At 46.1% G+C, this 11,648-nt stretch overlaps 1 protein-coding gene across 2 annotated transcripts; it reads right to left on the bottom strand.

Annotated features, from left to right (window-relative positions):
* Positions 1-1,041: 1,041 nt before the first annotated feature.
* Positions 1,042-11,447, bottom strand: smcr8a (Smith-Magenis syndrome chromosome region, candidate 8a). Of its 2 annotated transcripts, XM_055651011.1 has the most exons (3): positions 11,078-11,195; positions 8,874-11,003; positions 1,042-5,488 (listed from the first exon to the last, which is right to left on the bottom strand). In XM_055651011.1, the coding sequence occupies exons 2-3, from the start codon at positions 10,997-10,999 to the stop codon at positions 5,035-5,037; spliced, it is 2,580 nt and encodes an 859-aa protein (XP_055506986.1). In that variant the 5' UTR covers positions 11,000-11,003; positions 11,078-11,195; the 3' UTR covers positions 1,042-5,034. The 2 variants fall into 2 exon arrangements, with proteins under 2 accessions (XP_055506986.1, XP_055506985.1); XM_055651010.1 differs by having other exon boundaries at positions 8,874-11,447.
* Between the last annotated feature and the right edge of the window lie 201 nt (positions 11,448-11,648).

Genomic DNA, 11,648 nt, shown 5'->3' with positions numbered 1-11,648 from the left:
TGAACAACACGTCTTGCAAACTTAAATATTGCCAACAGAAATTAAAACACTGGTAATATTTCAGGGCCTAACATATTCCATCTTGATCTTACTCTTGTATTTGACACTGGGTGGTTATTTTAGCTATCGATGTAATAATGCATGCCCTCTAATCTAAAAAAACCCACATAGCTTTGAAATGTCTTTCTGTCATGTTCCACTGAGTTACTCCAGCTGTTTGTGTCTAACTTCGGTTTAAACCAGCATCTGCAGTTCCTTCTGACACATTATCAGTTTGGAAGTATTGGCAGAAACATAAGGAACTGCATATTTATTTTCCAACCAGACTGGATTCCTTTGCACCTGATCAGGACATTGGCAGAAAGTATTTGCTTTATATTAATGATTTCTCCACAAGCACGAGAGTTTTGATTTCACAGAAATCTGCTAAATAAGCTGTAATGATCACGTCATGATTAGAAAGCAGGGACTGAAGAGGAATAGTTGAAAGGTCAGGCTGCCATCTGGTTGAACATCGACAAAGAGGGCATGCTTTATGTTAAGGGATATGGTGCCCAGTGGCAAAAAGCTAGACTCTTATCTGTGCAACAAAAAAAAGGGACTGAATCAAAACGTGTATTAAAAATATCAATTGCAGTGATAACCAAATTCTAATACATTACAAAATCCCAACAATCCTTCTTTACATTATAAACCCAACAGCAGGCTTTGTGTTGTGAACTTAAAGTGTTAGTTGTTTCACCACAAAAAAGGCACAGAGTGCAGGAGTAACTCAGCGGGTCATGTAGCATCTCTGGAGAACATAGATAGGTGATATTTCGGACCGTGACCCTTCTTCCAGCTTTCTCTACCCCCTCACCCCACCCTACAATCGGTCCAATGAAGGGTCCTGACCCAATGCGCTACCTATTTATGTTCTCCAGAGATGGTGCCTGACCTGCTGAGTTACTCCAACATTTTGTGTCTTTTTATGTTAACCAGCCTCTGCAGTCCCTGGTTTCCAGCCATCTTGGTCTGCTGATTCAACCCCCCCCCCCCCCCCCCCCCACCACCACCCCATGTCACGGTGTTGGGCGATGCCGTGTGGCAGTAGGATTTGTTAACTTCATTTCACCAGTGATTACAGTTCTGAACAAGCAACATTATTCATTGTTCGTTGTGCATTTTTAAAGAATTTAGAAACCACATTGTTAAATTCTATCCCTGGAACATATATTCATATTTGAGGGTGATTTTCCATGCACACCATCACTTCATATAGTTACAGGCTCTCTAAGCCTACTTGTAAAGTGTTTTCAGTCACACGTATGGACACCTTGAGGCAAGGTTTAAAATACACTGCGCCAATATGAAAATAACATGCTTCTGCATGCAGTTACATCTGTACGTGACATGCAGACATCTCCGAGCTGACAGGGAAGGTGGGGAATTCCTTGTTTTTAAACCCAAGATCACCTCTCAAGACAGACTGACAATGGGTCACATTATACAAGAAATTAAATGACATCAATGAATCAAAATCAATCTGGTAGGGGCTAGAAATTCATGTTTTGCACCCATAACTTCACCTGTTGTTTGGGACACGCTGGCAGGTTCTACATGGTTAGACAATGAACTGTGACCACATCGGCAATGTGCAATATTGTTCTTCAGGCTTTCAAATTAATCAGTGCCAAAGGGTGTTAGAGCTATTGGGCTAACAGGTCTCAAAGGAGTGTTCAAAATATATCGGAGTTTTGTGGGTCACTTCACCCTGGATTGAAGCATTGACTCTCTACGTCAATCAATGGCTCATTTCATCCCAAATATCCCAACCTTACTGTGCATGATACCCGATATTTCATTGGCGAATCTGGAAAGGTTTGTCCCAGCAACAAGCCCTCTCCTGACAAGGCCGGAACGGGGAGAAGGCAGGAACGGGGTACTGATTGGGGATGATCAGCCATGATCACATTGAATGGCGGTGCTGGCTCGAAGGGCCGAATGGCCTACTCCTGCACCTCTTGTCTATTGTCTAAGGCCACAGCCAGAGAATGGTGGAACTCAGCAGGTCATGGAAAGGGGACAAAAACTCGAGAACAATCCCCCGGCCTCACCTTGGTGGGAAATGTGCAAAAGAAACACTTTGTATGAATGTAACTCTTAGCATTTGGCTTCATCCCCACTCGTAGTTGCAAACATGCACAGATTGCACAGTGGCTAGTGTCAACTGTTCTCAGCTGGGTGGGAAAAGGGCAAGGAGAATACATGAAATTAGTGCAAACAAATTTTCACATTATACATCTGAACAAAAGGTAGACAAAAATGCTGGAGAAACTCAGCGGGTGAGGCAACATCTATGGAGCGAAGGAATAGGTGACGTTTCGGGTCGAGACCCTTCCGGGTCTCGGCCCGAAACGTCACCTATTCCTTCGCTCCATAGATGCTGCCTCACCCGCTGAGTTTCCAGAAGGGTCTCGACCCGAAACGTCACCTATTCCTTCACTCCATTGATGCTGCCTCACCCGTTGAGTTGCTCCAGCATTTTTGTCGATTTTTCCAGCATCCGCAGTTCTTTCTTAAACATCTGAACAAAATGTTCTTTTTGAAAAAATAAATAGAAAACCTTCCAGCCGGAATTAAATTTATCTTTAAATGAGCAGTTATTACTAATGGAATACACAGGCTGGGCGAATAAAGGGTTCCCCAATATATTGAGCAAGTTTATACCATGATCATGCCATATTGGCTAAAAACACATTCACTGGATTTCTTATCAGCTTATGAACAAATGTTTCAAATTTACCCATCATTCAGAACAAATATATTCTTTGGATCCATCCCATCACCTGGCCTAAGGTCCAATCTTTGATGGCCGAAGTTATATTTACATAGTCAACTGAAAGACCTCACAGCCTGTTAATGATTACTGCGGTCTGAGCTATCGTGCAGGTTCTGGAGAACATAATTCAGTACGCTGCTCTGTGCCTGCGGTGATAGCCCAAGTTAAATTGCTGCCTTTTTGTGGGGATATTTCAGGACAGTCTGCATCATGCCAACACAGTGGAGATCTTTCCACGTGAGCTTTCACAGTGCAGACCGCATAAAATGCTATTTCGTGAGCACCAACCATAGAGACTCGGAAATGTGTGACCGGATTACTCAGAACTACTCAGCGTTCTAAAATAATCCACGAAAGTTTACGAAACACGGACTACTAACTTCTCTCGGCCGTTACATCCGTGTAAGCAGACATTGCTTTAACTTGGCGTCTCAACTAGCCTACGGGCGGTGTTAATAATTAGACCAGGTCACATCTCCAGCATGAGTAAGGAAGAGAGGCAGATTAATATTCTATCTGCTTGCTGAGTATTTGCTTCGACACAATGTTCCTGATCAAGACACAAGTGGAAGTGCAGGGGGCTCAAATTGTATATATAGCCTGAAGATTTGCAAATGTAATCAGAATGATTCTTTTTAATTCCCTTCCTTAGTTCTTACGGCAAAACCAACTTTCTAATTCCCATCTTCGCTGCAATTGGCAAAATGTAGAATTTGTCGTGTGGCAATGTAGACCGCGCCATTTCTTCCCCCAATTACAGCAAGCCATGAACAATCACCAGTCAGAAGCTATTTTTGTTTTCCCTTTTAAAATCCAAATTTCTGCAAGACTTGAAGTTTCATTTCCCCTTGAGCTTTGTGGAAACGCTGGTGGAACATCAAGGGGGAATTGCAACACCCTGATACAAATGCAACAATTAAAGCCGGTGCAGACATACACAGATGTGTTTCATGCTAGCTCTCCCCCATCCCCTCCTCTCCGTTAATCCCCACGCACACCTACGGAAATAGTTATCTTTGTAAACTAGGCTTCCCACTGCCGGCAATGGGAAACCCGTATGGAACTTGGGGCCACCCTGACAGCATGCAAGTAGCCGACCATTCGTAACGTGGATTTTCTCCGTTAAACATTAACAATGTCAAATATGAAGAAAACCTTGCTATAACACTACAATGTACGCAGCCGTATCATTCTAATCCTTCACCAGCGATTGGACATATTAAAAAGCTGAATTTACTTTCTGGACAAGATCCACTTTGGATCTATTCACAACTTTTACAACTACAGATAATCTGGTTCATAACAATATTGTCGCAACGCAACCTATCACCCAGAAATTAGCCAAAATGCAGACGCGCACTGGGTATTAGTTCAGCAACATGGAGGTGTAACACACGATAGATCACCGGGTGATGTTTCTGAGCCTCTTAGTTCACCTTGATTTGGTTTAGTTCTTACCAGCACGCAGTCCACGTCAAACACCATCCCGTCTAGGATAGCAGGAAATGGAACAAGATACCAAAAAACTCGCCTTAACCATGCACTTGGGTATATCCCATTCCTTCGTGCTTTGTCCTCAGATCATTTCTCACCCTACCCAACGCGTTAGATCATTTAGAAATATGATCCTGTATACTGAACTGGAGGTAATTCAGTGCGCTTAAGATTTAGCGATACAACGCAGAAACAGACCCTTCGGCCCACCGAGTCCACGCCGACAAGCGATCACCCCCATGCAGAAGCATTCTCCTACACATAAAGGACAATTTACAATTTTACCAGCCAATTATCCTGCAATTATCTGCACATCTTTGTAGTGTGGGAGCACCCATAGAAAACCCACGTGGCCACAGGGAGAATGTACAAACTCCGTACAGTCAGCACCCGTACTCTGATCAAACCCGGGTCTCTGGCGCTGCAAGGCAGCAACTCTATTGCTGCTGCTGTAAGTCAGCAACTCCACAGCTGCACACTGTGCTGCCCTGCTAGATCTGTAAATTCTTGATTCACTCTTGCCATAGTTTGACTCATTGATCTGCAAGTTAAAAAATGCTCACATGTCCATGACTTGACACAGCCAGACTGCTGCCCCTTTTGTACAACACGGGTGATGGTACAACATCGCAGGGAGAAACAAATGGAAGGAGGTCATGCTTTTCTCTGACCGAAGTGCGTGATAAAAATTCAGCTTTGAATCGGAGAGAGTTGCAGCATTAGATCTTAAACACCACACTAGGGTCGTAGTGAAACCGCAGAAGCGGATTCAAGCCCTTTGGAGGTTCGTGCAGGTAGTGCATCTTGATCAGTTCTGCAAAGTATTGCACTATTTTGCTGTCATCATTCACCAGCCCCAGATGATGCTTTAAAAAGTTTACTCTGCGACAGGTGACTGAATCTTCGCTCTCCCTCTCGTCGATGGGAAGATGCAGGTGATGGCAGAAGGTGTAGAGGAAAGCTTGGGAACTGAGCTGGGTCAGCATACTGTGAACGTGCATGTAGTAAGTGCTGCCCCTCTTTATCTGAGTCCTATGGTCGGCCATTCGGGTAATCAGCTGTCCTTTATACTGCGGGCAATGCAGCGTTTTGTTGTCGCAGTCCAGAATGGTGACATAGCGTCTATAGCGATTCAGCGAGTGCAGCATACTGGTGCCCAGAGGAGAAGCTATTCTAGAAAAGTGAAAGAAACAAAGCCGTTACAAATTCTGTGTCTGCAATGTGGACATCCTTTCAGTGGTAATCCAGATGTCAACATTCCAAAATGGACAGAAAGTGCTGGAGTTACTCAGCGGGTCAGGCAGTATCTCTGGAGAACATGGAAACATAGAAAATAGGTGCAAGAGTAGGCCATTCGGCCCTTCGAGCCTGCACCGCCATTCGATATGATCATGGCTGATCATCCAACTCAGTATCCCATCCCTGCCTTCTCTCCATACCCCCTGATCCCTTTAACCACAAGGGCCACATCTAACTCTCTCTTAAACATAGCCAATGAACTGGCCTCAACTACCTTCTGTGGCAGAGAATTCCACAGATTCACCACTCTCGGTGTAAAAAATGATTTTCTCATCTCGGTCCTAAAAGACTTCCCTCTTATCCTTAAACTGTGACCCCTAGTTCTGGACTTCCCCAAAATCGGGAATAATCTTCCTGCACCTAGCCTGTCCAACCCCTTAAGAATTTTGTAAGTTTCTATAAGATCCCCCCTCAATCTTCTGAATTCTAGCGTGTACAAGCCGAAAGGTGATGTGACATTTCAGGATGGAACCCTTCTTCAAAATTCGCATTCCGGTTATTCAAATTGAGCCTGCTTCCATTTTGAGGTAAGAAATGTCACATAATTCCACGGGGTGGCAATGGCAGACTCGCCGACGGTCTGTGTCTTTTCGTTCGTTTTGTTATTTTTAGTGTGTTTTTAAAAGTTTGTGTTAATCTTCTCTGGTTTGTTCTATGTGAGGGTGGGGGAGGGTTTCAGGGGAAACTTTTTTTCAATCTCTTACTTTGCCGGAGATGTGATTGTTTTCCAGATTGTATCTGCGGCCTAACATCATGGAGCTGGAGCGCTTGCATGAGATTGACTTTGAGCCCCACCGCGGGGACGTGGACTTACCGTCGGAGCCGATTCCTTGCCTGGGATTGACGCTCCAACGGCGGCCTGCGGATTTCACCATCGAGGAGCTCGCAGTCTTGCGTAGAGACTGATGTCGGGAACCTCCAAACACGCAAGAGGTTCGACTAGCCCTAACCTGGGGTCTGATCGCCCGGCGCAGGAGAGCTGTGATCTCCCCGAGGCGGAGGGTCCGACCACCGGTTACGAGAGCCAAGATAGTCCCGTCCACAGAAGGCTCGAGACCCCCGACCGGAAGAGACAAAGAAGGGAAGAGATTGAACTTTTTTTCGCCTTCCATCACAGTGAGGAATGTGGAGGAGTCACTGTGGTGGATGTTTATGTTAAAATGTATTTTGTGTGTCTTGTTGCTTTTTATTGGTATGACTGAATGGCAAATCAAATTCCTCGTATGTTGCAAAATATACTTGGTTAATAAAGTAATTATCATTATTATGATTAAATAATTCCTGTGGGTTTCAAATTCAGTCCTATTTATTTAAAAATTTGGAAGATAATAACCATATACAGGTACACCACCCAATTTTTTTTTGCCAGCTGATGGTCCAGAACCTTCTTTAATCCAGGCAAAATCACGAGAGTTCCCTGGAAGTACCTCCCGAAAATGTGGCTCCTAGGCTGGGAAAGGGGGTCGATCGCAACCTCACTGGGACATCCGCGGCGGGACTTATTCGCCAATGGCACCACCGACTGACTCGGTGGCATCGACGTACGGAAGCCCCCTCCCCCACAAAATGTGGCGCCAAGGCCAGGTGATGCGGCCGAACCTCACCTGGGCTCGCTATTCTGCGGCTCAAGTTTCTGCTCTCCGTGGGTGTGAGCTTGCCGGGAAAGCGATGCCTCGACCCTGCAGGCAGCCGCTGATCCAACCCTCACTGGGACTTCCGAGGGCAACCCGTTAACTGGCACCCAGACAACAAATGCAAGTTTTGCTGTGAATTTAATTTACATTTCGTATTTGTTTTATTTAAGTTTCTAGCAGTTCAAGGAGCTTTAGAGACAAGGGAGGGGTATAATTAGCAAGTCAGAGACACATTGAAGAATTATTATTACGTGACCATGTTGGTCTGGCAAAAGGGCAAGGCTCTGGAACCAAGGGGGGTTGGAAAATCGGTGGTCGACCTGTATTTTAAAGCTTTAAAGTTATAAAGCTCCTATCTTTGACAGGAGTTACCATAGTATAGCATCAACAGACCAAAAGAATCATAGGAAAATAGGTGCAGGAGGAGGCCATTTGGCCCTTCGAGTCAGTGAGCTAGAAGTATAATAATGGACAAAAATTGCAGGTTGGACAATTAAAACATTTCAAAGTCACAGATTTAGGGTGAAAGGGGAAAGATTTCAAAGGGACCCGGGGGGGCTGCTTTCTCTAGATAGAGGTTGGGTGGTATATGGAACGAGCTGCCAGAGGAAGCTGCAGAGCTGAAGAAGGGTGTCAACCCAAAACATCGCCCATTCCTTCTATCCAGAATCTGAGGGGTAACTTTTTCACACAATAGGTGGTGGGTGTATGGAAGAGGTAGACGAGGCAGGTACTATTCCTACGTTTAAGAAAAAGACAGGTACATGGATAGGACAGGTTTGGTGGGATGTGATCCAAACGCAGGCAGGTGGGACTAGTGTAGATGGGACATGTTGGCAGTGTGGGCAAGTCAGGCCGAAGGGCCTGTTTCCACGCTGTATCACTCTACCTAGTACAATAGCTTCAGATTTTATCCCAAATTATTTTGGTAAGGAAATTACATCACTATCACCAGACTTTATTTCAATATGAAACTGTCCAAAGTTGGAGCTTTGACAGCAAGCACATAGGGAAACAAAATGGGAACTACATGCTCTTGGTATGAGTTTCATCATGCAGACTTACTGCACCCTGACTAAAATATCATCTAACGTACCCAAAATAACTGATTTTAATGTGTTTAGTCTGTAGAATTATACAAACAGCATGAAATTTGAAGGTGTCCATTTATGATTTAACCCATTATGAATTTATTTAGTTTAGTTCAGAGATTCAATGTGAAAACAGGCCCTTTGGCCAACTGAGTCCACGCTGACCTTGTTCATCCCTTCACTAGTTCTATCCCACACATTAGGGCCAAATTACAGAAGCTTCAAACCTGCAGGTCCTTGGAATGTGGGAGGAAACAGGAGCACCCAGAGGAAACCCACACGGTCACAGGGGGAATGTGCAAACTCCGTACAGACAGCACCCGAGGTCAGGATCAAACCTGGGTCTCTGCCACTGTGAGGCAGCAAGACTACCACTGTGTCACCCAATTTTCCAATTATGAAATAGCTGTAAACCACACGGCTAGATCTATTAATAAGCCCGTCTTATTGCGCTGACATCGCCAGGCCTGTATTCATTACAAAGTAAACGGCTCCTGAGATATAACCATGTTATACTTTATATTTACCACCCACCTCTGAAGTCCAATGAGTTTCCAAGTCTGCAAGTCATCCACGTGCAAAGGAAGCGTTACCCATTGCTTCACAGAATCTGCACCTCTGCCATGACTGGGGACAAATATTGACAAGGCATTGACAAGCTTCTTGACTTTCCCTTCGTGCTCACCAACCACCACAAGGGTCCGCCCAGACAGCAGTGAAAATATTGCCTGCTGTGCAAAAGAATATTGCCGTATAAACCACAGAGAATTCTTCCCCGAATGCTTCTTGCGTCTTTCAGAGAGCCTCTTTGACGGACTGGTTGGGAGGGCTGGAGATGGAGTCCGATCAGAATATAAAGATGCACTTATGTAGCTCATGTTGTCCAAATACTCATCCACTGGAAGCCGAGCCATTTCTTCAGCACCGGGTAGATCACTGTATTCCTTTTCACAGGGAGAGAATACTTGATCTGCAGCATTATCCGATCCACCTCCCCCTTCTTGCAGTGGGTAATCACTGTGGAATAGGTGACTGATGGTTTTGCTGCGCTGTGGTGGAACATTGACAACCCCATCCCTGTACTCTTCGGTTACAAATGTAGGTACAGACTTATTAAAATGTGGGCTCTCTTTCCCAATACAACAAGAAGGGTCAACGGGCTCAGATAACGCAGAGAAATTAATGGTTCCAGTTTCAAAATTTGTGTTGCTAAACCCATTAGTATGGTTTAGATTTGCATCAGGCTCCACAAGATCTGTGCTCAGCCCAATTGTTTCATTTTCTAAAGGTGCTTCTTCTTCATGGATTGCATTTGGATAGGCGGCTTTCAGGTCTTCGGGTATCAGTGATTCAGTGGTACTTAGTACCTCAATGCTGTCCTCGCTGTTCGCCCTCCTAGTACCAACAAACTTCCGCTGCACAACGTGCAGATGCTGGCGCTGCGTGTCTGTCTGGTTGTCAGATTTGGATGATATTGGGGTCGAGGAGGATTTTTCTGTACGCAGGACCTCAATGCTTTCACCACTACTAATACTTCCTTTCTCTTTCCCTTCCAATTCAAGATAGTCCGAAGTTCCAAAGAGACTTTTGAATGGAACGGAATCAGACATAGACCCACAATAACTGTCTACGCTAATTTGAGGATCCAGTTTAATGGATACAGACTCCACGCAAGACTTGTACGAATCACAGCTTGCCGCTTCAGTTGATAGACAAGGGTGGTCCAAAACTTTAGCATTGATAAGATTAAAACAAGGTAGGGGTTTTTCACAGTGCTGTTCTTTTTCAGCTTGTTCTTCATCAGTGAAGAGTAGCGAGTCTTCAAAGAGAAAATAAGTTGTCCGTTGTTGTTGCAGGAGCACCTTTTCAATTTGACTGGTAAGGAGATAGCATACATCCCCCCTGAAGAATTTCTCCACCTGCCTAAGTTGTTCTAAGGTTTGATTAAAAAAGTAGCTGTCACAAAGTTCTTCCAGGGTTTTCAGTTTCTTTTCAAAGCATTTTGCAGATTTAGTTTTTGTAAATTTAGGTATGTAAGATCTTCCATCGGATAAACTATTTTTTTCAGACGACTCGCCCCTATTTTGCATTTCCTCCAACCCAGACTCAGAATGTTCCGTACCATTATCTGGCTCGTGTGTAAAATAGCTGGCATCCCTCGTTTTTTTGTATGAATAATTTCTGATCTGCATCAGGAGATCTTGATGCTCGATTATACATTTCTCCACATTGGCGAGTTCATTCGCCTTCTCTATCGCAACCGAAGAGTAATATCCTTTATCGTTTGACTTTTTCTGGATTTCTGTTTCATTGTGCAGCACATTCCGGGTATACTCCAGGTCCTGAAGTTTCTTTTCCAGCTCGTTGGCAAACGCTTTTCTGTTGCCGGTCTTCAGGCACTCGGAGGCTCTGGAGAAGTCATCCGAGAGCTCCTGGAACTGCTGCATGATCTTGTTCTCATCCGTGGAGATGTAGGCGACGCAGAAAGGGCGGACGAAGCCCCTGGCTTCCAGGTCGTAGAGGGTCAGGTGGTGGACGTAGGCGAAGGCTCCTTCCTTGGAGTCGCCGAGCACCACCTTGGAGTCCTCCACGAAGTTGAGCTTGGGGTAGCTGGTGCCGGGAGGGTGGCCCACGAACGAGGCCTGGTAATCCACAGACATGATCCTGAGAGAGAAATAGTTGAGGTCAAAGTCGCCGCGGGCATGGTCCGGGATGGTTAGCAACGGCTGAGGGCCTACCTGCTCGGAAAACTCGGAAATGAGAATGAAATCCTTCAGCAAAGTGGCGGTGGCGGCGGCGGCCCCGGCCCAGGGGTTGTGGGGCTGGAAGTGGAAGGGAGGCGCCGGCCGCTCTTCCTCCTCCCCCCTCTCCCCTTCCCCGTCCTCCTGGCGGGCCAGGGCCACTACGTCGGGGGCGGTGATCATCGCGGCTCGTCCTCACCGTGGTCGTGGTCGTGGTCGCCGCCGCCCGGGGAAGGCGGGCAGCAACAGCTCGGCGACACTGGCTGCTCCTCGCCAGCCGCCATCTTGTCTTGTCTCCCTCCCTCCAGCTGACTGACCCCCGCCGCCGGAAGTAAGGCGCCACGTGACGTGGGGTGCCGTGAACCAACGCCGCCGGAAGTAAGGCGCCACGTGACGTGGGGTGCCGTGAACCAACGCCGCCGGAAGTAAGGCGCCACGTGACGTGGGGTGCCGTGAACCAACGCCGCCGGAAGTAAGGCGCCACGTGACGTGGGGTGCCGTGAACCAACGCCGCCGCCACCACGTGATGGGGGCAGCGCCGTGACTGCCAAAGATCTTAGAGCGAAGA

This window comes from Leucoraja erinacea, chromosome 20, assembly GCF_028641065.1.
Source record: "Leucoraja erinacea ecotype New England chromosome 20, Leri_hhj_1, whole genome shotgun sequence".
NCBI classification, from domain to species: Eukaryota; Metazoa; Chordata; class Chondrichthyes; order Rajiformes; family Rajidae; genus Leucoraja; species Leucoraja erinaceus.
The sequence above is the reverse complement of the archived record's forward strand: the minus strand, read 5'-3'. Positions and strand labels throughout refer to the sequence as shown.

What these genes read in the sequence shown, in the direction of transcription:
- smcr8a (XM_055651010.1), bottom strand. Translation starts at nt 11,263, where the DNA reads ATGATCACCGCCCCCGACGTAGTGGCCCTGGCCCGCCAGGAGGACGGG. An exon ending in AAACTCATTGGACTTCAGAG is followed by an intron (nt 5,489 to 8,873) that starts GTGGGTGGTAAA and finishes TCACTTTTCTAG; the next exon opens with AATAGCTTCTCCTCTGGGCA.